The 25,523-nt window shown below is 49.4% G+C and overlaps 2 protein-coding genes across 5 annotated transcripts in view; one reads left to right on the forward strand and one right to left on the reverse strand.

Moving 5' to 3' along the window:
* Positions 1–6,707: 6,707 nt before the first annotated feature.
* Positions 6,708–17,786, reverse strand: LOC136114991 (thioredoxin-like protein 1). Its single transcript, XM_065860763.2, has 8 exons — positions 17,587–17,786; positions 15,375–15,471; positions 14,326–14,499; positions 12,980–13,102; positions 12,542–12,611; positions 11,814–11,986; positions 11,446–11,550; positions 6,708–6,913 (listed from the first exon to the last, which is right to left on the reverse strand). The coding sequence occupies exons 1-8, from the start codon at positions 17,682–17,684 to the stop codon at positions 6,884–6,886; spliced, it is 870 nt and encodes a 289-aa protein (XP_065716835.1). The 5' UTR covers positions 17,685–17,786; the 3' UTR covers positions 6,708–6,883.
* A 122-nt stretch (positions 17,787–17,908) lies between these two features.
* The window catches only part of LOC136115085 (WD repeat-containing protein 7-like), a 61,364-nt gene continuing 53,749 nt past the window's right edge, over positions 17,909–25,523 (forward strand). For 3 of the 4 annotated variants that reach the window (XM_065860957.2, XM_065860960.2, XM_065860959.2), the window contains exon 1: positions 18,710–18,815. The gene's annotated coding sequence lies outside the window, so the exon portion shown is untranslated. Of the gene's footprint in view, positions 18,105–18,709; positions 18,816–25,523 lie in introns of those variants that run through there. The other variant, XM_065860958.2, reaches the window with a different exon arrangement.

Raw genomic sequence — 25,523 nt, forward strand, 5'->3', positions numbered from 1 at the left:
CATATGAAGAACAATTTTGTACAGGAAAATTAAAATGGTAGAGCGTATTGTTTTAGGTGAAATATTGAGCTGTGCAATCGCATTTGTTATATGCTTTAAGCAGACTTCAGCAGGGAAAACAGATTTGTTCCCTTTGGAGCTCCTAAGTGTATAAAAGCTTTAATTTCATGTGCCCATAAACGGGTGGAATTTCACAAAAATGCCATCACCGTTTCTCTCCCTTTTCCCATCAGCATTAAAAAGCGATGAGCAGAGATTCAGCGAGGCACAGCACCCCCAGCTTCCTTTTGCGCTAAGTTAGCCAGAGAGCTACTCTCGCTCGTTAATACAAGATAATTATTGAAAAGTAACCCTCGTTAGGACCGAGTCCTGCGGGTGGCTGGTGAAACGTGGTATCTGAGATGCAACGGGAGCAGGCAGCGCAGAGGTGCGCGGCCAATACGCAGCTCCGTGGGAGATACACGGGCTGCTCCCCGGGAGCGCGCCCGCAGCGACGCTGAGCCCACAGCGCCCGCACCAAGGCCCGGCTCCCAGAAACACGGGCTCATCACACCCACGCTTCACATCCCCAAACGGAGCTCGCCAGCTCTCGAAATAGACCACGCGTTAATCCCAAAACGGTGAGTTCCCCCTTTCCTTTGACTTCGCACCAACCCCTTCAGGAAAAAATGTCCCCGGGTTAAAGCACTTGAGAAAATATTCCACATATGTGCTCACACGTAATTATCGCTCCTCTCTGCAGCCCCTCGCGCATCCTCCCCAGGTCCCGCATCCTCTCCATCCTCTATCTGCCCCGTGCCAGAAGTTTCTCCTTGTCTCAGTCGCCACTGCTCCCAGTTCTGCAAGGAGAGAACGCGATGCTCATCATATTGTGAAGACAATATAACCGTGAGTTGTTACGTAAGCGACACAGTGCGATACTTGTCATAATTGTGGTATTGCTGTTCTGAACGGAGCAGCATGAAAAATTCCCGTTAGAAAGTTCTGGAGTGGGGATCAGTTCACACGTAATTATGAGATGGCCTTCAAGGCAAGCAATGTAAGCAGTGACTTGTGCTGAGTCTCCTGTCGGTGCCGTCGTGCCCAATATCAAACACTGCCACTTTAAAGAATAGATTCATACCAAAGAAAAGAGCTGGAAGGCTCGTGATGAAGGGCAGGGAAGGAGACGGCGGTGACCCAGCACGGACACCCGGCCTTGTCCCGAGCCAGAACCCCAAACACCGAGAACACCTGTGCCACGGGAACCCCCAATGCTTCCGTTTAAAAATATCAACAGGACCTTACAGAAATAACCATTACACGTTATTTTAGACAGCAGGAAATGCAGTCTTAAATCAATTGGAAAGGTAGTTTTCCGTGCCGTTCGTGAATCCTTCCGAAATTCTTCCACTGAAAGTTTTCTGAAAGGCGCAATGTTCCTCTAAACCATTTCAGCTTCACCAAAAGTATATTTTCCAATGAAAAATTGTTCAAATTAGTTCTTTTCCATCAGATTTAACTGCTGCGCTTTGCTGGAAAAAAAGCTCAGGGAATTTCTTAGGGATAATAGTTTAAACCATTCAGCGTCGCAGCTCGTTATCACGGGTTCTTCATCTAGAGGAAAATCTGTTTCTTTTAGGGAAAACCGATGCTTTCAGCTTTTTCAAACTGGCAGCTTTTAAAGACGTATTTCATTAGAAACCAGATTTTTTTCCTAAAAGAACAAGTCATAAATCCAAACTCAGTGCCACAGGGTTCGCAGAGGAACGTTCTGATGGTTTTAAGCTCTCCTCCCTGCAGTTTGTTGATTCCCAGGGAACGCGGGCAGGTTTTGCTCTGGGCTCACAGCACTGCCGGAACCTGGAAACCGCGGCGGGACCTGCCCGGCTTCCACACCAATTCACAGCTCAGCCCTGCGGAGAGACACGTGTCCCCGTGTCCCCATGTCCCCGTGTCCCTGCTGTCCCCGTGTCCCCGCTGTCCCTGTGTCCCTGCTGTCCCCGTGTCCCTGCTGTCCCCGTGTCCCTACGTCCCCCGCTGTCCCCATGTCCCCCTGAGCACCCAAAGGCCATGATGCTGCCACAAGCAGAGACGCTCCCCATAGCACGTGATTGCACGTGGAGAATTCCACAACGTGCCGGATTAGGGCTCCTCAAATAAGCGTGACAAACGACAGCATCCGCACGTGTTAATTTCCCTCAAGATGCGTTAGGTGAATTGTATGAAGCGACCGTCCAAAAGAGCAAACGTGAGCCATTTGTGTGGGCAGAGCTCTGAGCCCTGCGAGCTCCCGCAGTTCTGCGTTTGGGGCGCACATGGAGGGTCCCCAAAGCTGCCCCTGGCACGGGGGGACTGGGTAAAACTTGGGTGCAGTGGGGCTGAACTGAGCACCCAGCCGGGACACCCACAGTTTAGGGCTTGGCAGCAGTATTTAATAACATTCCCCCTGTGTATTAGCGCACTCCACCGCACACACCATCGGGTGCAGGACCCGGTAACGCGTTTGCTGACCCCTGTGAACAGCCCATGGCTGAGGACAGGCTTCTTGGGGCTCAAACGGGACCCGGGCTTTCCGGCCATGTTACCGATTCCCACCGCAGATGGGGGTTCACTTTCCTTCCAACAGAGTCCGGGGAACAGAAGGTGATTCTTACTGCCCAGATGAATTTAGTCTTAAACATGATAATTTTTCAATTGAGGCAACTTTTATGGCACTAGTTGTGCGCTTTGCATCAATATATGTACGCACCCCCCCGCGGTGCTTGCATCCAGTGCAACTAATATCCGTAAGGTAATCAGGTAGCGATTAAGCAGTGTTCAGATCTCACTGCCAAGCGGGTATCGGCGAGAAGAGGGGTACCTGATGGGGACAGAAGCGACGGTCCCGCCATCACCCCCGTTTCCACTCGAGCAGCGGCTGCAAACACGTGGCCGGACGCACCTGTTGAAGTTTCTTAAGCTGTCCTAGTGGACGCCGCGGGAAGGATTAATTGTGATGCCTCCTGCTGGATTAAAACTCAGGCCTCTGCTGAGTTAAACACAGCCAAACCCCTCTGCTACTAAACGCGGGTTGTTTTCCTCTGCCCTTCTGCATCCTGCAGCACTCTGAAAATCAACGACAAAAGATGGAAAAAACATGTTGGCAAATACCTGGCAGACCAGCAATTACAGGTCCCGGCAGGAGAAAACGAGCAGTGTTTCCAGCAGGAGACGCGTCCGCAAGCAGCGGCCCCAGCAGTGCTGGGTTCGGATGGCAGTTCACGTCACCCCATTGCAGCACTGGGTTCGGATGGCAGTTCACGTCACCCCATCGCGGCGCTGGGTTCGGACGGCGGTTCACGTCACCCCATCGCAGCACTGGGTTCGGACGGCGGTTCACGTCACCCCATCGCGGCGCTGGGTTCGGACGGCGGTTCACGTCACCCCATCGCGGCGCTGGGTTCGGACGGCGGTTCACGTCACCCCATCGCGGCGCTGGGTTCGGACGGCGGTTCACGTCACCCCATCGCGGCGCTGGGTTCGGACGGCGGTTCACGTCACCCCATCGCGGCGCTGGGTTCGGACGGCGGTTCACGTCACCCCATTGCAGCGCTGGATTCGGACGGCGGTTCACGTCACCCCATCGCAGCGCTGGGTTCGGACGGCAGTTCACATCACCCCATCGCAGCGCTGGGTTCAGATGGCAGTTCACATCACCCCATCGCAGCGCTGGGTTCGGACACATCACCCCATCACAGCGCCGGGTTCGGACACATCACCCCATCACAGCGCTGGGTTCGGACACATCACCCCATCACAGCGCTGGGTTCGGACACATCACCCCATCACAGCGCTGGGTTCGGACACATCACCCCATCGCAGCGCCGGGTTTGGACACATCACCCCATCACAGCGCTGGGTTCGGACACATCACCCCATCGCAGCGCCGCGTGACTCACAGGACAGGTTTGGGACTTCTCGTTTAAACGTTTAAAGTGTTCGCATCCAGCCACGGGAGGTGGCGGGGAAAGGAAACAACAAACTGCTGCAAAACACAATGCAAGAGGAGACAAATTGTACGGTAAGTTTTACACTTGCAAGGTTTTGGAACGTGCAAGACTCAGATTACGTATTTTCAGGTAAGCCAGTTAACCAGACCTCAATTAACCACCCAAACCTCGGCAGCACCGTGCTGTTCAGCTCGGGTGTTCTGGCCACGTGGCTAACCTGTACCCTTCACCGCTAACTGGCTGGCTCGTTCTCCGCCGGTTGCTGTCCCGCTGACCTCCGGCGGCAGCCGCAGCGAGGCAGGACGCACCGAGCTGCCCACGCCAGCCCCGCGCTGTGCCCCCACGCGGGACGCGTGCCCGCCCCGGCGCCGCTCGGCGCTGCAGCGCTTGGGGATTTGCTGTCCGTCCGGAACAAACCACCCGGCCCCGCCGTGCCCCGCACAGCCCCGCACCCGCGGCACTCACACGCGTGTCCCGCGGGCACCGGCCACGCCCCTGGCCACGCCCCCTCCGCCGGGCGCGCTCCGCCGGGCCGGCAGCGCCACCTGCTGGCCCCGACCGGAATAACCCGCTCCTGCAGATGTGCCCGGGAGGAAAACAAAACCTGCCTCTCCGCGTAAATAACGTCAGCCATTCTGGAAAAGGTAGGAAAACCACCATCCACCCAGCCTGAAGACTGTCAAAAGATATCCAGGAGTACAGTCAATGCCAGTCAACACAGCACCGGTAACACCGGTTTAGTAATCTCAGCCCACAATTAACACGGCTGCTGTTTAACCTACCAGCTGAACCGTGGTGTTGGTGTAAAACACGCGCGCACCCACAGATCACCCGCAGCTTTCCAGTACTTCACTGGAAGCCCAAGAGGTGAAGCTTTGCTGGGCACAGAGCAGCGGGGCAGCTGGGGCCATGGGACAAAGCTGCGCCCTGAGCTGGGCTGAGCTCGCTGGCACACCCAGCGCAGAAATCATCCTGCACACACAGCACTCACCTCAGCAACAGTCCTGAGCGGTCCCACAGCTTCTTTCACCCTCCTATCCCACGGGAACGCAGCCTCGGGATGTACAGAAGGTTCCGAAGGGAGCGGGGAATGAGCGACCCCAAGGACAGGGAACCGCACTCACCCGGAGCCCAGGCTGGTGAGAACGTCAGCTCCACGGGTCCCTCTCTTCAGACTCCGTTACCAATCGGACCAAATCCTCAGCGTGACCTCCTCACCAGACGAAAGCCGAAGCCCAGCAGCACTCACCCCACAGAACCCAGCACCACCAGGTACCCCCAGCACACGGCAGCTCCAGCTCGGGAGCCTCAGCACTGCCCCGTGTGCCATTCAGAGAGACATCTGAGCCACCCCTAAACATTTATTGGGCTCTCTGTACATCGTTAGGGAAGGTACGCATCATGCAGCCGAAGAAACCACGATAGAAACTTGACTTTTACAAACATGAGAACCACCGGATCATCAAATCTCTCAGGTATAAACATTATGAGGTAAGCAATACTTAAGATGAGGCACTTAATAACCCAGAAGATAATTAGAATACAAAATTATAAAGAGAACCGTTGTTCATATTGTCCTCCGTTCTATTTAAAAATGATTCTCTATATACAGAGTGGTCCGTGCCTCACGCCCCACGAAGGAAGTGGGAAAGATGCCGCATGTCCACCGCAGACAGGTACAGGTACAGATGCAGACCCCGGGACGCAGGAACAGCAAAGCGCCGCTCACAAAGACGACTCTTCTAGAAAACCCCCAGTTTTCCGTTTGGAGAAAATATCTGCGCTCACAGAGACACATTACTTGGTATTAACACACGGATCTGCCACGCCAGAGCAGAACCACCCCACTGTGTTCAAGGAAGGAATGCCAATTAGGACAGGATTTAAGCCTTAGCGGGATTTATGGTAATTAGAAATGTAACAAATTTAACTTTACAAAGAAATTAATTATGCCAATTAAAACACTTAGCAAGTTTTACTGGGAATTTCTACAATATTATATGTATACAGTGCTGATCAATGCCCGATTTATTAACATCGCTTAGGGCACGCTTCCAAGAAAATTTACCAAAGCAGTATAGGCATTCTAATTAAGATGTTTAATATTCACAAGAAACATTTCCTTATCAAGATCCAGAGAGAAGGAAATAACCCAATAAAAGAAATAACGCATTCCTGTTAAGGTGGGGTGCACAAACATCTAAAGCCCCATAGCCGCGCAGTTCGCTTGAGTCTGCCCAAAACACAAGGTCAGTGTTTTCTATTAATATTAAAAAAGCAAACACTTGCACAAGAGTCAGCTCTCGGTGCTGAAGAGCTCGAGACCAACCTGCGCGTCCAGGGGAAGGGATTGAAACGCCTCCTCCAGCGCCCTTCGAGGCGGGGAAGGACACGGAAGCTTCCAGAGCAGGGGAAGATCTCCCTGCCCCAGCAGTGCCTGTTTGTGAGAACAACGGCCCCGGGTTCGCTCGGTCCCACACCGGGCAGCCGGGGTTTTCAGATGGGCTCTGAAGGCCGCGTTTTACTTACATCCCACATCTTAAACTCTCTGAACAAATGCGAGCTGCGTTATGTCTTCTGTTCCTACAGACAAGCCAGTGGAGCTCTGAGGTTTGAACGGAACAAGGGAAGAGCCACAGTTACTAGAGGAGCAAAATTAAACTTGGCAAAAGTAACGCATTTTATTTACAAATACATGTATGAGGATTACAACAGAAACACGCTGGGGAAACGGTCTCAACAAAAGCAATGATTTATTGGTAATGGCATTAAATGAAACAGACTGACAGTCTCTGGTTATGGTCAAGCAATTATCCAGGAGCTGTAGGTAAGTGGAGATCTGATTGCGATAAGGCCTTCCCTTCCTTCCTTCCTTCCTTCCTTCCTTCCCTCCTCCCAGTGTCTGCTGCGTCCTAGTGGCTCTCTCCCTTTTTGCCAACTACCTGGTAAGAGAAAAACACAAACACTGCTGAACTGAAAAAAGTCCTGCCAAGGAGTTTTTAAGGCAACTCTCAAAATAAGCAAGTGCAACCGAGTTTTCAACGAGGTGAATGCACCTCAGCATGCGTTACTGTAGCGCTGGCAGAAGCCTGGGTCCCTCTAAGGGTTAAGAGGGATGCACAACAACCAAACTTTACGTTTAGTCCCCATAGGGACAGCAAAGCATCGGTCTCATCTGGAGAAGAGTTAGGAGACAGGAACTGCAGAGCAGACCATGCTTAATATGTTATATACACCAAGCATCCACCCTTAATACACTGTATAAAATATTAGAGTGGGAAGAGAAGCACTGGGTGCCCAAAGAGAAGTGTGCTCGTTCCCCTGGGCATCCTTGCTGTGCACCCCACTGAGAGCACTTCCCCGTAATGGGGTTCAAACCTATGCAGCACTTGTGGCTCTGACTGGTGCTGCCAGAACACAGATTTGAAGATGACACCAGCGGAGCAAAGGATTTCCCTTTAGTGCTCGTAATCACGCTGAAAACAGAGGGGTAAAACCTTCCCTGTATCCTAAGCAATTGACTCCTACAGCAAGCGTGTTCAGTATTAATCACCTCTGCAGTCAAGCAACAATAAACCTCACGCAGTCAGTAGTGATACCAGAAAACCAAACCCCCTTCCTCATCTTCTCATCCTTCCCCCTGCTGCGTTTCTTGTCAAACTTCACCACATTTTTTCCCCGCGCAGCAGCTTTGGGTCAGCTGAGTTATCAGCGTCACAAAGTCACTGAGATCTAACCATAAAAAGTACTTTTAAAGACCATTTCACCTACAAGGAACCCTTGACCGGGAGCATTTTCCAAGCTGTAAATTCCAGCTAATGCTTCAGGTCAGGAAAATTCCAAACCCACAATGTGAGGAAAGAAGAATAAAAACTGGAAGCCCAAACACTTGCGTTAAGATCCAATTAATGAAGTTAAAAAGATAGTTAAACTTGTCAAGAAGCAGTATTCATTTGTTGTGTGTTTCCAAAGCACCAAACTGTGTTCACACACAGATTAAGCCAAAAAGAAAGAAAGAAAAACCACAGTTAAAAGATTAGGTGTTAGCAAGTGTGGAACACGAAAACATTGCTGTACCAGTCTGAGGCAGAAAGGGACAAGTGGCCCATGTGTATTATCTGTGAAAATCAATCACACCACTATGGATATTCCGTGATCACAGCTCAAAGAAGCCCATTTCTGACCATCCCACTTCCCCAAAGCAAGGGGACACGTGCACAGACACCCAGCAGTTGTCACCGCTCCTGTCCCAGCGGAGCCGCGGCCGTGCCGTGCGCGAGGGCCGGCGGGTTGGAGCGGCCTGTTCTCCAAGCCAAGCACCGGCCCGGGGCTTCACCGCGACAAACCAACCAAGCCCAGGGCTCGCTACCCAGAGCGGCGCTGCAGACACTCCATGACCGAACCTTCCGGAGCACACGTGGTGTGTTTCAGACATAAAGAGCTTGAGCAACTAAGATTGGCGGGAGAGCCCTGCCCCGGCCACACGTGTACAAGCTCACCAGCTATTTTTTAAAGTACTGCACGGTTTGCCTTGAAATGTCAAGTTCAAGATAACAGCAGGAAGGAATTTGGTAAGAGTGAGAGGTAAGGAGAAGTGTTTAAGGCAAGATTGGGAGCAGGGAGCGGAGGGGAAGATGAGTTGATGAGCCAGAAGGCGGAGAAGGCTCTTCCTGACGGCAGGAGGTGCAGAAGGCGGCTATCGCAGCAGCGCTGGGTGCTGGGAAGGGTGAGAGACGCGAGATGAGCAGAGGGAGCAAGGGAGCACTGCACGGCCGCTTCAACCTTAGTATTACTGTTTAACTTCTTCTGCCTTTTTAGTTCTTTAGAAAAGGGAAGTTAAGCTGAAAAACAAACAAACAAAACGTTACAAGAAAAAAAAGCCGCAGCGTGTAGCGCAGATGAGCGGCTCTGAGCAGACAGCGAGCCTTGCAGCAGCAGGGGACAGGACACCCGCACAGCCTGCCCGTGTTCCTGCTCCAGCCTCACACCCAGCACCCGTGCCTTTGGTTCACTCACACCAGAAATAAACCAGAACTACCTGGGACATGGGTGGTTGCAGGCCTTTCCAGACACAAAAGCATGGCTCGAGTGCACCACAGGTCACAGGAACCTAACGCTAACTTACCAATCAAGAGTAACACCCCCAGCACCCTGCCCAGAGCGCGTCTCCAGCACCATGTCTCCAGCACCAGCTGATGCAGCCCAAACAGCCTCGACCGGGGGCATTCGCATGACCAGTTATGCCCTAAGTCAGAGCCTGCACGGCCCAGAAACAGCAGCACGAACTCTTCTAGCGTTAAAGACATTTTTAAAAACAAACATGCCTTTAAATCAAGCATTTCGGAATATACTAAATATGTATAGGAAGGGAACATTCATGCTAGCCCTCTGCTGAACAGGGCAAAACCCCATGTCTCCCACTCCTGCCTGTGCTTCGCTCCCTGCACCGCAGGCCATTCTAAGCGGGAATCCTCTCCTCCGTGTCCCCCTTTTCCACCACTCCAAAGACTTCCTTCCCTCCTCCCAGAGGATCTGAGTTACATTGTGCAAGAAGCAGGATACACACAACATATTAAAACAAGTTTGAAAGCAGCTTTTATAGCTTTGCTCACTCAATCCAGCACCACCAACTACATGCAAAGAATTTTTCAGAGCGCGAGTCGTGAATTGGTGGCACAGCCCGCAGGGACACGGCAGAGCCCCCATCGCTGGAGGGGGCCCAGCTGGGACCCCACTCCACCTTCTTAATCACATTGCAATGCTATTTCTATCGTAATTAGAAGAGAAACACGAACGGTAGAGACAGACTGAGGCGAGGGAGTGAGACGGATGAGAGCAGTGAGCAGTGTGGGGAACTACTCGAGGAGATGAAAAGAACAATAAGGTTTCCCAGTTAATCTACAAACCTAAATATAATTAGTGCCCAACACTATATTAAGGTTTCATAGCTGACAGGATCACTGGAAGAGAAGAAACCAAAATTAAAATTCCTAAGAGCACTGCAGCTCTGTCAGACTACACATCCCATTTGTTATGAAATATTTCAACACCCTAATATCAAAACTACACGTTCAGGAAGCAAACGGGAATTTACACATAGCGTCAATGAGGATCTGAATTGAGACAGGATTAGCCACTGCCTTAGTTAACGCCTGGACTCCACAATACTGAAGGTCTTTTCCAAGCCAAACAATTCCAGTTCCACGACTGCACAGCCCAGGAAGATCGGCCCCTCTGCTGAGCACCGCTGGGCAAAGAAACTCCCGGTACTTCTGAAAGCAAAACTGACGTGCAGAGTCTACAGAGAACTGGAAGTGAGACAGAGAACAAATCCCAAGCCAGTCCCGTTCCCCTCCCGACACCACCAGGAAGCACTGCAGATGAACCACGTTAACTGCACAACTCAGTGCAAAAGAGCTGTATCGAACAAAAAGGGTAAGCAGACTGTGAATCAACGTATTTCGAGTCTGGGGAGAACTGGAAGTGGTGTGTTAGGAAGGTCTAAAATTGATATCCAGTTAACTTTAGGACATGAGAATGACTTTTTCAAAGACTTCCAGTGTCACCAAAAAGCAGCAATACCTGTTCTACTTATTAACCTAATTATTACCTGCAAAGATGTTACGTTTTACATGTAGAAGTTAAGATCGTGTTCTGACCTTAAAAATACCAAGTACACGACACGGATGAGCGTTGGTGTTTTCAACCTTCTGACGTTACAAATTTTGTGGTGTTTCAGTGTCACCGGTCACCTCCACGCGAGTCCGTACACAGGTGTGACAGCAGCATTTGCCCTTTTACAAAGGCTACTAAGATTTAAAGCGCTTTCCTTTAAAAAGACCTAACTACATTGTGAAAAACCTGTAAGTAGTGTTAAGGTTTCAGTCTTTTCAAGCCCATTTCACGTTCTCAAAAAAAGAAAAATCACCAATTGAGAGTGCCCTACTGTTCAGCACTAGTGTGTCTAAAATCATTGTAACAAGTTGTTTCCTCCTTCATTTCCTCTTTAAAAAGCAGATGTTTAATGTAACAGGCATCCTGTGACCAGATCTCAAGCTTAATGTTGCCCAGGGAATGAAACCCTTCAAAGTAGGAGCCAGGTCGGTCCCAAGGAGCCTGTTTAGTTTGTACGTGCAACTGCTTCTCTACTTCGCAAACCCCACCAGAAAGCAAGTTTCAAAACCCCGGCATAAATCTGACAGCTGTCAAAAACCCAACATTTGCTATAGCATATACAACTGGACAGCCCCTCAAGCTTTCCTACATACGTTCTTATCAGTTATTTTGACAAAGCTGATGAACAAACACTTTAAGCAAGACCAAACAGCTGTAAGATGAAGCTACACGTTTTCTTTTGGATGCCAAAACCACCTTCAGTTGTGGAGCTGTACTACCAACCAAGTGCACGTGTTCTGCCAACCCATTTTTGAGTAGATTTTAAAACATTCAGCAGTGTTGTGAAGTAAGGACTCACTCGCTTGAAGTCGTTCATATTTGTTGCTTGGACTGGAGTTCCAATAAAGGTGAAGTATGTAATTCTTGTTGTCTCTTCGTCACCATGATTGGACTGGACAAACAACTGAAGAAAAACCCAAATACAGGAGTTAAGGTAAACTGTCCATCCTTGAATTAATACATACAAACATTAGGTGCCCAAGATTTTTGAACTAACCAACACTTTTTCCAATTATAAAGGTCTCCGTAACCTTTAGAGAAGCTACAGTCCCCTTACTTGAAGCAAGGATTATACAGAACGCTCATCTTTTCCTGGGGGTTGGTTAAACCCCACCCGCACAGCTTCCAAAGCCCAGTTCTGACCCCCAGCGCAGCGCTGGTACTCACAGTGACACTGTTCACGTTCTGGAATTTCACATAGCGCAGCTGGATGATACCGTCTTCTTTGATATCGTCTGCTGTCAGCTCCAGGGCTTGAGTCGGCTCGCTTCTTTCTGCTTCCTCAAAATCCATAGATCGAGGAAGGTTGATGAAGATTTTTATGTACTTTGGACCTTGCCCTGCGTTAAAATACAGGAGCGGTATTCCAGTGTTTAAATAGACTTCCAAAATGCTGCTTGAGAAGCCCTCGCTCGTCACAGCCTCCAGATCCTGCTCAGGGAAAGCCCGGGTTCCCATAGCTCCGGTATCTGTCCTGCGGATCCCCCAGCACCACCCGCCAGTGAAGCACACCCCAAGCTGTACTGCTCACCCACGTCACAGACAACTCCACACAACACATCCAGTAAAACACTACAAGCCATAGTCTGCCATATGACACTAAACACTTCATGTAACTTTATAATGTAAACTGAGTTACCAGAAAAACAGAGCTATGCCTTTCAGTAGCTCCCACATTCATTCCTAGAGCAAATGAAAGTTTCTCTTTGCAGCATATGGAACAACAGTAACCACTTACATTTGTGTCACACAAATACCCATGCAGGACATTCATTTACAAACAACTTAGTGTGGGATTCTCAGAAGGTTCCAGGGACAGTGTCACTTTTAGAAAACACAGCTAAACACAGGCAAGCTTTAGTCTCAAAGTGTGATTGAACAGACACTTCACTCACCGTTATCTGGCCCCTGAAGTTTCATAGAATAAAGCTTGACAGGTTGGCTAAAAGCGACGGTAATAAGCAGCTGTGGAGAAAAGAGTTGCTGTTAAATGCTGTCTTCTCCATGCTTAAAGCCAAACATAGCGCAATAATTAACCAGAAAAGAGTCTGAGCTTTGAAATCAAGTATTACCTCTGCTATATTCCACACACACACTAGTTTGTCACTTTAACATATCAGCAAGTGCTGCTCAGCTTGGATTTTCTTCACACATAAAGGGATGTGAAAATGGAAAGGCTACAACCACCTTTGTATACTAATTTTACTTAGATCCTACTACCATCTCCCGCTCTCTCTTACACCACCATAATGATATAAAGCAGACAAGTTCTTCAAAAAACGCTTGCAGAACTGACCATCATTGAAAACCTCACTGAAAACTGTCTACTGTACCTGCTCGTCACAGTCTGATTCCAAGTAGGTAGAGTCTTTACGTAAACAGTTATCAAATCCGTGCTCATCACTCTCATTAAGACATTCACAGCCAGCTTTATTGATAAATGGCATTAAATCCATCTGAAAGGAAAGGCAAGAGCGTCGCTGAGTGCGTGACAAGTGTGCCATCAACTCCTCTGGGATTAGTAAGCATCGGGATGAATGAAATTCTTCATTCAACAGATTAAAATAACAAGACACACAGCAAACCTCAGGGGTTTCTCTCACAAGATACTACGAACAAAAGCTACGAACGCTGTGCTACTCGGATGTGTCCTGTTCACAACCGAATGACGTTTTCCCCTCCATTCCACATCCCCACCCTGCAGCACACGCTTGCTGTTCTGAGAATAACCAATGGGGCTCAGGGAGGATTTTTGGATGCACTTTAGATAACGAGACCACAGCACCATGAAGTCACACCACAACACAGGCAAACTGACACCAGGCTGGAGCTGTCATCAGCTAACCAAAAACCCCAAAACCGAACACAAACAGGCCTCCCAAAAATCTATTACATATTGCAGAACTGACTAAAACATCACCACTACAGCTCCTCCCGGCTCTATATGCAAAGCTAGCCTTACGTTATATCTTTTTCTGCATACCAATTAACTTTATGAAACCTTCCCCTGCTCCTTTCTCCATACACCTTGTTAAAAACACAGAACAACAGAAAACCCAATTCACCATGAACTAGTTGTTTTATTGCCCAGCTCTTTTGTAAAGAGTCCAACTAAAAGCTTTAAATACACACTCTGGAATGAACACAGAGTGCTATCCATGCTCCACACCTCGACCATTTAAAAGGCGGCTTTACTGCAGAGCCAGAATCACCTGTATCCCCTTCCAGATAACCAGAAGTTTCTACCTGCAACTGCAGTAAACCACGTCCAACTGGCACACAGCGTGCCAGGCTGAAAACCACCGATTTCATACGTTAAGGCCTGAAGACAGACCATTGACATCTCGCACCACCACAGCACAAATTCAAGGACAGTCCAAGCAGTAAAAGCCAAGGGAACAACCAGAGCAACTTTGCAACATTTTTGACAGTCTTTTCCCATGGATGTTTTTACGCTTTAAAAAACATTTTGGGAAGACAGTTACTGAATAAGCACATTTTAATGAATTTTGTCTGAATAAAGGAAGCCCAGACAAATTACCTTCTTAAAGCCACAGGGAACTTACGGTTTTGCCTAAAGTAGTATCACTTGACTAAGAATATGTTGAAAAAGCAAGAGATTTTTTTAAACATGCGTGTTATGCAAACAAACAGTCAATCAATCTAAAGAGATACATACGTATCCTTTGGGAATATCTGTATCTTCATTGTTTCCAGGGTCATTTTCCAGGTGCTGCTTTATTTTCTCTTCTAAACCCACAGCATCTGCTCCTTGGTATTGGTCGATTCGCACTTTGTTCCGGAAGAACAGAAACGTTGGTGTCGCCGATATATTATTGGTGGCTGCTGTTCCCTGGAATGCAGGAATCGGTGACAAGCGTTACCCGACAGAGTATTACCAACATCAGACAGCAAAAACGAGCTTGCTTACCTAGGCAAGAATGCACATACCAGGTATCCATCCAGCTCCATCACCTCAAACACCACAGACAATAGTTCTTATTTTATAAAGAGCTTCAACTCTGACGACAATTTTAAATTCATTTAATTTCTTCAGATCCTCCCAAATCATTATGATCTGGTCATCCTTTGAATGGACTTCACACTGCCACTGTTACGCACCCACGGTAGTTTTTCCAAACCTTTCCATCATTTAGTGTCATTTGCAAACATTGTTACCGCTTTCATATTCATCTCCATTATAATTTGCAGTAACTCACGACACTTCCTTTCAACATACCAATGTTGTTTTTGTTAGCAACCCTTAAGTCAATCAATAGCTCACCTGCACCACTGTTGTCTGTTGAAAACAGCTGAGTACCACTTGAGTGGAATCTGCTCCCACTAATCCTACCAGTTTATTGCATTCTTCACTTTGCTCGAGAACCACATCAATATCTGTTTGGGAAGGCTTACTCTTTAATTCATACTGAATCGTTTGCACTTAGCAGTATTATGTAAACAGTACGAGCAGCAGGAACTGTTCGAGCCCAAATGAAGGATGTCACAGTGGAGGCTGCGAGAATACTTTTCTAAATCCAAGTGTTGTTTGTTCACATCTTGTGCCTGTCCCCAGTTTGGAGAATTTCACAGCATGGCTATTTGTGATTCACCAAACGTGTCAACAGCCACAGCAGACAACGGGCTGAACACTTCTCCTTCAGTCTCCCATTCACTCCCTTGTCTGCTCCTCCTCTTGTAACTGAAAACACAGGTTTGAATACCAACCTGGCACTGATGTACATCTACTTCCAAAAAAGTTGCCTGGGGATACTTGTTGCTCAGCGCATTGAAAGCCGGGGCTATCCTTAAACAAGGGCCACAGCTGTGAAAACGAACACAAAAACACAAGCACTTTAATTGCAACTTTTCTTGAAAAACATCAGCCCCAAAGAGAATTAGCACATTCACGTTCTCACCGACATCCTTGGCACATGTAAAAATAACCTCCCTACCTGGCTGACAGACGGTGAGCGATCCTGGCGAGACAATGAAGAGTGACACTTAGAAACACATCACCGAGTGTTAAGTCCCACTTCCCCAGACAGTTTCAAGGTCACATGATTAGCTTCACCTATTAATTAATACCAACTTCATATTTTCCAGCTAATGGGTTTAGCTCCAGCCTGTTTCACCACGAGCCAAAGTCCTGCTAGCTGCAGTGACATAAGGGAGGGCCAAGAGTCCCCTGCTTTCCCTGAAACAGCAAAAAAGCTCTCAGCAGAAAACCAGTACAAGCACTCCACTCACCACTTGTGAGAAAATAACGTCCATGGTAAAATCTCTATGTGTGATTTGAAATATTTAACAGTAATAATGTAGCAAACCTTTGCCAGGAATGATAAAATCCTTACTCCACTAAATCTCACTCACTACAACTGTAACCAGCTAGTACCAGACTTATTTGGCCCTGGCAGAACAGACCTGACTTCCGCTGACTTCACTGTGTCAACCTGGCTGGAAATGCGTACTTGTTAATTATTATACCTCTGCTGGCACAGATGAAGCGTACAGGCACAACCATCCCGCTAAGGACTATTCGCACAACTCAGCTTGTTGCGAAAGCAGCAATCAAGAAATGAAACAGCAAAAAATCCCCGTGGAAACTCCTTCCAACAGCACATAACCGAGAGCTCTGTCAATGCCAACGTGCCAAGAGGTGCAGCAAGACAAGACTCGCTCCAGCTTTCCTGACGTCCCGGGTCTGGATCCACAGTGGCGCAGCAAGGCTGACTCGTAGGGATTTATATCCTGAGCCACCAAGTCATTAATCCAACGGGAACCTAAAACACCAGGTTGTCAGCAGGCAGGACACACCCTGGGCACACAAGCACACGGCAGGATGGCGCTCAGCAGCACCGCTGCAGCACGGGAGGAAAGTCACTGACTTACAGAGAACCCCAAGCCCAGAACTAAGCAGCAGCGACCAGATCTCAGACGTGTGTAGCGATGCTTTTGTCAGCACCCATTCAGTGCACGGCTGGTGGTCCTTGCAGCCTCTTCTACCTGAACAGAACACCTTTCAGAACATTAGACCTGAATTCTCCTGAACGCCAAACAGCCATTAGAAGTGGAATGGTTCAACTGTACCTTTAAATACGGGGTGGAAAAATAAAGATGCAGATCACTGGCATTAAAGCTAGGGCTTTGACAGGTGCGCTTTGAAGGCCAGGACCCCCAGCGCTACCACTATTCTTCACTATTCTCCCTAATTCTGCAAATCGCTGTGACTATCAGAACTGTCAGGCTTGCCTTTGGCCAGCAGTTCACCCACGTTACACCCGGCTGCACCTCACACTGCTCTCGAGCAGGGCCAGAGAGCATCGGCGTGCCCTGGGCAGAAGGATGAAGACCCCGTGAAGTTCCATGGAGGCAAAAGCCGCTTTCAGCAGCCCTGAGCGAGGTACAGGGTCTGTCCACAGCCGCCCCTTAGGCCAGCGCAGGGGCTGATCCCAGAGCCAAGCTTAGCGCACCCGCAAACAGGGCCAGGGAAGCCGGTTCGGCTGCAAAACGGCGAATTTAACACCAGAAACAGAAAATACCGTTCTGGTGCTGTGACTATACTTACACACTACAGACAAAGGGTGTCACTAGCGCTAAAAAAACAACAGTTCACAGCTCTTACCCACAGCAGCTGGTCGATGACTGAAATGATACAGCACTCTGTCCCCAAACCGCACTTCCCAACTTCGAAAGCTCGGCTCCGAACCACATAAAACCAGCGGAAGCCCCCGAGGCCCTAGCGGTTCTCCCGGCCCCGGGAGGCCCCGCAGCCCCGGGCCGGGAGCGGCCTCCGCTGGGTCAGGCCCAGCGCCGTTCCCCGCAGCGGGACCGAGCCCGCGGGGATGGCGCTGGGGACAGAGCGGAGCGGCGGCCGCCGCCCCGGGACCCCCGTGCCCACCGTGACGGGCCTGGGAGCCCGCACCCCGGCCTCACTCACCCCCGCATGGTGAACTTCACCACGGCCAGGCGGGAGCCGGCAGCGCTGAGCTCGGGCTGGAACTCGGTGTCGTTGGCGATCACCTTGACGCCCACCATCCTCGCCGAGCGGCGGGCGGCGGAGCCGGCCTGGCTACTGCAGCGTCACGGCGGGAAGCGGCGGCCCGGCATGCACGGCCCGGCATGCACCGCGCGGCGCAGGCGCGCCCGCCGGCGGACATCTTGAGGGCGGGGCGGGCGGCCCGGCCGCCGCCATTTTGAGAGCGGGCAGAGAGCGAGGGGGCGGAGCCACCGCCAGCCCGGAAGCCATTTTAGTCAGGGGCAAGCGCGGCGCGCCGCGCCATTTTGGTGTGGGGCAGGTGGCGGCCGCGTGGGTTTGTCCGTAACCGAGGCAGTTGTTTGCACAGGTAAAACACCAGCAGTAGAAACGTTATCTTTGCTAAAGCAACAGCATCAGCAGCCTGCCTCATCTCCTCAGCATGGGCCGTTGACACCGCCCTGAGAACAAACCCAGCTCAGGTAGGCTATTTTGCTTTATTTCACCTGGAAGGTGGAAACCGCGTATGGTGGGAATTCCTTCAGAATGTGCCAACTTTAGAATTGTTCTAATGTTGTCATTGGCTAGTTTTTGTGGCGTTATGGGGCGATACTTCTCTTCTGCAGATATAACATGTAGATATTTTAGTTCCCTAATGCTGTAGGTATTTGTAAAGCAAGGTGAGTGTGGTAACTGGACAAATTAGGAGCCATAATTGCTCATCAGCAGTTAAGGGGAAAAATGGTAACTAGTGAAATATTTGTATTAATGACGTTCCAGGATAAGCTAAGTAAAGCCAGCAGTGAGCCCCGCGCTCCCTCCCCGTTCTGCACTGTCACTACCGACACCGCATCCGCAGCTGTGCGCACACGGCACCGGGGCAGGCGGTGGAACGGCCTTGTCCTGCCCGCGCCGGGCCCGTGTCCGCGTCCCCGCCGGTGCCCGTGCCGGCCCCTCCGCCAGCCCAGCACGCGCTGCTCCGCGCGCCCGGGCCCGCCCGCCGAGCCCCGTTACCGCCGCCTCCCCGCTGCGCCGCGCGGTTGCCATGGTGACGCCTCTGCCTGCCGTCAGTCACGTCGGCCGGGGGCTTTGCGACAGCGGCGGCAGCAGTCGCGGCAGCCGGCGGTGTCAGCTGGTCGCCGCACCGGGCGGGACCGTGCGCACCGCACCCTCCGCGCCGCCCGGCCGGACAGGTGGGTGCCCGCTGGCAGCCCTCGGGCAGAGGGGACTTTCCGTCGTGGGCGGGCGGCGCTCGGGTGCGGTGCGACGGCGGCGGGGCCGGCGTGTTGTGCGGAGAGGACGGCGGGGCCTGGGGGCGGCAGCAGGTGTGGGGGCCTGGCCGCGGGTGAGCAGGCCGAGCAGCGGCGCAGTGCGGGCCCGCAGTCCCCAGCACCCCGGCCGGGTCCCGGGGCCTGTGCGGGTCTCGGGCCTGTGCTCCCCGCGGGGTTGAGCGCAGACCGGCGCTCGCTCCGCAGTGCCCCGGGTGTGCCGGGGTCGGTGTCCGCGGCCGGTCGCTAACGAGAGCCCCTTCTCGGTTATCGGAGTTACCGACCCTTCCTCCAGAAACAGGCCTGCGGAGCGACCTGAATTTCTTTCATTGCCAAATTCTCGTTATGTCGTGGTTTCTCTAATCTGTTCCCTTTTTCTGTGACAGCAGCTGGGGATGTGATGTGGTTTGCTTGGCAACTGCTTATGATAACTGTCCATGTGATCGTGACAGTTTTAAACGGGAAAAACATATGTGGGTTTAATGTGTCATCAAGTTACGAGCCAGCAAAACCTGCAAATGGCTTTCAAAGGTATCAACTGTAATGAAGGACTTAGAGCCCCAAATTATTATTTCCTCTTTTTTCTTGTTTTGTAACCTTCTTCATATAGAGGCAGTTGTGGTTTTGGGGGGATAACCAACATTACCTTCGTATTGTTAGATACTTGAAAATGAGATGTTTGTAGTTGCTTGCTCAGCTGTAGCAAGGGGCCAGCAGCGATGTGTCATTGGATTGTCGCTGTTGTTACTGCCAGCTGAAGGTTAAGGGAGAACTTGTGTCCTAACTGGTTACTTGTCTGTTTCTGGTTTGGAACACAAGTTTGTGTTCATTGACTTTGGTTTTGATCTTGAGTGCTTTGGGAAGGTTTGACAGCAATGTTTACAGTCTTTTAATTTAGATTACTGTATACATAATGGTCAACTCAGGGCAGGGAGCCCTGCGACAAGTACTGTGCTGAAACACAGAGGTTCTGTGCTGTAGCACTGCAGGTTGGGCATGGCTATTAGGCATAAATCTATTTAAAGAGATGTGGAGTTGCTGGCTGGATGTGTGGAGAAGCTCCTGATTTAGGGGAGAAGCAAAGAAGGCTTCAGGTGATGAGTTTTGAATCAGCAAAAGAACATGGAGATAAAAGGTGGCCAGATGCCACTGGTTTGTTAATCCCCAATCAGCCTAAGTAGAATGATGGGCTGGCTCGTTAGTTGTTGTCACCTGGATTGAAATCGCCTGCCCACTTCATGTGAAGCTCTGTGTAGCGGGACAGTCCAGATGGAGTGCAAAGCAGCAGGTTCGTTCTGTCCTGCGGGGATGTGGGATTGAGCTTTAATGAGTGGGGTGGTGAGGCCGGTGTGAGTGTTCCCAGCAGTAGCATTAGGGGTGTTGTGTGGAACTGGGGCCCCAGACGCTCCTTGTGCCTCTCGGGTATGGAGGGATCATCAGCTCCCCTGGACAGCTCTTGGGGTTTCATTTTCTTCTCCCTACCCCATTAATCCCTTTTCTCCATCCCCAAGTGTAAAATGGGAAAAGGTAACTTGTAATTAAATTAAAAATCCTCACATTTTTATAAAACGCATTGGATTATTCAAATGCAAGCCATGATGTAACAGAAATGAGCCTTTACCATAAATGCATGATTGTCTTTATGTAAATGGTTTTGGGAGGCGTATTACAATGCTTAACTAATGTCTTTTTGAATGAGAGACTCCATATGCGTGAAAAATATTAGGCATAAAAATTGCTGTTCATGTGAAAATATGCAATGCACTTAGGAGGCTTGTCCCGGTGTCATGGATGGCAGCCATCTCTGTACTTACTGGGGGCAAAGCTGGATAATAATGTCATTTAAATGCTGCTGAAAATACAGAAAAATGGCATTAACATGTGGTAAACATTGATAGGGAAAGGGATGATTTATTCTCAACCTTTCTGAATTGCTTTGTTTGAACGCGAGCACAGTTACATTTGTTTAAAAGCAGATGTTCATTTGGCAGCGTTTAATGGTTCGTTTTGGAGCTGTTATATACTGAGAGCATATATGATAAAGAAACACTCAATTCCTGGATTTATTTTTCTGGCCGGTTCTTCTAATGTCTGCACATATCCTGAGATGAATTCTTTATATGCTTGTGCTTTAATCGAAGTAAATGTGTTTGGAAAGAGCCCTTCCTGGCTTTTGCTGTGCTCCATTCAAACCAAGGCAGCTGTATCTTTGTATTTTCCCCGAAGGAGGGTTCATTCCCAGCCCTGGGAGGATCCCTGTGCAGGGGGAAGTCACTGCTGGCTTCCCACCCTACGCTAATTCTGTTCTAGGCCGTTTTCTGGCTGTAAAAATCCTTATTCTGGGTGCTGGGTCAGGGTATATAACTTGAGGTTTCCCATCATGGCTGGAAGTTGCGGGACAAGCTGAGGAAGTGGCCGGTAAAATGTTCCTGCTCCACAAACAGTTTGTGTACAGGTGGAGCAAGGCGCGTGGGTGGTTTTCTTCTGGTCTTGCTGTCACTTTGGAAGGTAAAAGTACATGCAAAAAGCAGACAGACAGGAATGCCAAATGCTTTTTAAAATACTGGGGTTAGTTTGCAGGTGTGAGTTGTGGCAGAAGGTGACAACCCATCTGCTAAAGCTCTGAGTCCTCCTGTGGGTGTGCGCAGGATCTTTCCACTTAGACCTCAAACCAGAGCAACGGCTGCTGGGTTTCCTTGGTGTGACAGATGGGGCAGAGGACCAGCCGAGTGCCGTGGCTGGTGCAGAAGCAGTAGTCATAAAGCTGTGAATCTGCCTTTTGTCTCTGTACCCTGCCCGTCCTACCGGAGCGGGTTGAACAGTGACCACTGCTGACTCAGCGTTGTCTGCGCCTCTGTGTGTAACTGCACCAGCGCACTGGGGGTTGGAGTTACTGCCTTCTGGTTGTGCTTTGGTTCGGTGAGTTAGCTGTGATTTACCATAGCATACTAGTCCTCAGTAGTGTTTAGAGGGCTGTGGCTTGATCAAGGTGTTTATGGGAGGCTCTGATGCAGTACTTAATATCTTGTACTTGAGAAATCAGTTTAATAGCTTTACTCAAATAGGAGTTTATCCCAGATTGTGAAATTTGCCCAAATGCAGCCTTAGCAGAGCAGTGGAGAGTTGTGTGGCTATCCTACCAGATCAGTACATTAGTTTTGGTTTTTTTGGATCATCAATTAGTCCAAGGTATCACTTTAAATGCAAAGAACATAGCTGAGATGTCTGTATCTGGCAAATAGATGCAGGTATGCCTTTATACACAAATAGATATACACACCCCCCATCTACAAAACCACACGCTCATTCTTTTAGTGCATGTTTGGGGCAAAGAAAGCGGACTGGCGGCGCTTGTGGAAGCGGGAGAGGAAAGCTTGACGATCCCAGTGAAGACAGAGGGGGATTTAGCACGAGGAACTCAGCGCGATGTCTCCTTTTTCCAGTTCCAACTTCAGTTCCCTTTTCTGCAAACTCAGTGTTTTCTCGGGAGGTATAAATACTCAAAGGTGGCGTTTCATTGGTAACGTCGCTGCCTTTTTGCCCGTTTGTCAATGGGACAGTGTGTGTTTGCTGCTGTGGTTTGTCATCATTGATGTAAAAATGAAATATTGATTGTTTACAGGCAGCGAGGTTTGGGTTTTGCAGGGGGGTATTTGGAGTTTGCTGGTGACAGCAAAGGGTTGCTCTTTGTGGACTGAATTCTGCAGCTGTTAAAATGAGCTTGTGGTATTTTCTGAAAATGAAGGTTTTAATGAAGTTGTTGCGGTACCATAATAAAAAAGTAGACGGAAAGAGGTAGCTTTTCTTTTTACTCTCTCTCCCAAGGGTTGATAGTAAATATTCTAAGAATTCTGCTTCTCTTAGATGAAAGTGTTAAATTGTGAATATCCGTGAGCCTTTAGAAAGTGTTTTGCTGTTTGTGTTTTCAGTGCTTTCTCTTGCGTTTTTCTGCATGGAAAAGATAAATAGGTGTATGTGCTAATACTTTAGAATGCTTGGATATCCTGTACGTTCCTTTTGAAATCCAGCTGAAGCAAGGGTTTGTAGCGTTGCTGCTTGAGTGGTTTCTGCGGGCAGTTTGGCGGAGCATGGGGTACAATGCGGTGCCCTGGCAGGGCAGGTCCCGTGTTCATTGCCAAGTGCAGCCGTTTGCGTTCCCAACCGCCCGCTCGCTGTAAGTACTGAGCGTTGGGCCCTGGCCTGGGGCAGCACCGAGGGAGAGGAATGGGAAGAGGTGTTTTATTTCGTTACAAAAACCGGGTGGTAAGAGTTAGATGAGTACTTTTGGTTGTTTGCTTTGGCGATTTTTGTTATTGTTTATGATTGCATTTCTTTCTGTTATGTCTTAACACTTTATTTCTGGTTTTCCCTTGATTTTGTGGTTATTTCACTCTAAATCAAGTATTTTTAGAATTGTAGCTCTTGGTAAGGTCAGTGTATTCGTTAGCATTCAGTAATCATGCTGCGGTTCTGTGCCGTGGTCATCCAGACAGAACAATTGATCTGCCGTTGCATAACCACGAACGCTGCGTTTCCCGGCCAGTTTTACCCCTGCTCGTCCCAGGCTGTGCACAGCGAGTTCAATGCTTGATGGCCTTTATTTATACTTTTCCATTAAATAACAGCTCCGAGTAAGTAGTTGTTAATCAAGGCAGTCTAATTGGGTGCAAGAAAAGAGTTGGCCTAAAATGGCACTTTGCAGGTTTTGTGTAAGGGATCTGTGGAGAACCACAGTGTGTCCTTTGCGGTTCAGAGGCCCCAGGAGCTGTTTCATCACTTGCCGTGCTTAGTTATTCATTATTCTGCTCCTGCTGCTGTCCCGTCCCCGTTTGTCTGTGTACATTGTGGTGTTGGATTCCCGGGCTGCACAGGTGCTTTGCACTGGGGCTGCAGGCAGCGCTTGGCCAAATCAATAAACAACTCCTTTCTCATAGAAATTGCACTGTAACTTTTATATAGATGAAAGGTGCCGTGAATTTACATTGACCTTTGTGTAGTGTTTTGCCGTAGAAGGTATCTGTGATGCTGAAGCACTTGTTGAAACGTGGGCGTCCCCGCCGGGTGACACAGGATGAGGAAAGGTCAGGTCCATGGCCGTGCGAGCAACATCTGCGGAGTTTCCTCTGTTTGCATCAAATGGGAGTTTGTCACCCAGAGGATGCACCGGCCTGGCTGGGGCTCAGGATCACCTTCGTTTTCCTTTGCTCATAATGCAGAATTCCCCTCTTCTGTAGCGCTGTAAGATAGGCTTACGTATGTCTGAACAAATGCAAGCATTGCTGCGTCGGTCAAGCGAAAGGAGAATAGGTGTCTATCTGTAGAAAGACAGGGCAATATGCGTTTAAAAATATTTCCTTGGTGAATTCTGCTTGCGTTTGTGTTTCTACTCCTTCTCTAAATGAGAAATTCTGTTCTGGTTTGAGCCTGGTGACTTCAGAACATAAACCTCCGCAATATTGTGTGTGTTTATTTCTGCAGCACAAGGCTTTCACCCGTCGTTTATCACAAGCGCTCCAAGCAGTGGGTCTCCGGAACTCCTGGTTTTACGGAGGCAGAGCAGAGCGACTCCGCAGCTCTTGGAGCGCGGAGCAGGAGACACCTGAGTGCACATCAGGGATGTGTTTTCTGTGCCGATGGCCACGCGGGCCGGGTTTCAGTTGTTTCTGAGAGTAATAGGAGCTGGGATGGATCCTAGGTATGTCTTGTATAAACTTACCATTAGTACAGTAGAAATAGAACTCAAAAATCAGCGTTTTTCTTTATTGAGAGCAGCTCGGTCCAAGCCAACGCAGACTCGGGGATTGCAGGTTCTCACCGCGTGTAAGCCGTTGGTTATCAAAACCAGCGCTTTATTTGGTGCTTAAAACTCCTGCTCACCTGCCCAGCTGTTTGTATTGCTGCTGCTTGAGTTTCTGTGATGTGTTTTCTCTCCGAAGCTGTGGGTCAGACACCTTTGTGTGTTTCACAGTCACCAAGACCATGTTGGCTTTGTGACAGATAAAAGATTCCACATGTTGTTTATGTCAGTAGGTTTTAGTATATTAAATGTTGGTGTGACGATAGTGTTGCATGTATTTCTGGTTGGAGAGTGGCCAGAATCCAGGCTGTGTGGCAAATGGTGCTGATCAAAGCTGCCTTCAGATATTAAATAAGCACGTGTAGCAGTACCGAGTTCCTCAGAACACTTGTGTTGGAGGGACTGGCTGTTCCGGAGTTGCTTTTATGTCAATACAACTTGACTCTTTGAAAACCAATCTTTCCCTATGTGCTGATTTTAGGGAGATGACGCTTTGAAAATGTTTACCACCGAGGCCTGGAAACCAGAAACGGAAAGGTTCCAAACCAGCGTACATCTTTAATTTAGGCTACTCGTGTTTCTAAGGAGCTCATATTTGCATAGTCAGCCCCTTCAGCGGTGTGTGCGAGGGGGAGTGAACTGCCAGAGGGTGAATTCAGGAGTGGCATTGGCCTTGGAAACGTTTTCCCCCTGTTTTCACCTACTGTGGGGCACCAGGTTCTCCAGTGTAAATGTGAATTTGAAGGAGCCGTGTCAGTGGGACACTGGGGCGACCGTGGTGCTCTGACCAGTGCACAGACATCTCCAGAACTGGTTTTTGGTTCCAGGTTGTTGCA

This window comes from Patagioenas fasciata, chromosome Z, assembly GCF_037038585.1.
Source record: "Patagioenas fasciata isolate bPatFas1 chromosome Z, bPatFas1.hap1, whole genome shotgun sequence".
NCBI lineage: Eukaryota > Metazoa > Chordata > Aves > Columbiformes > Columbidae > Patagioenas > Patagioenas fasciata.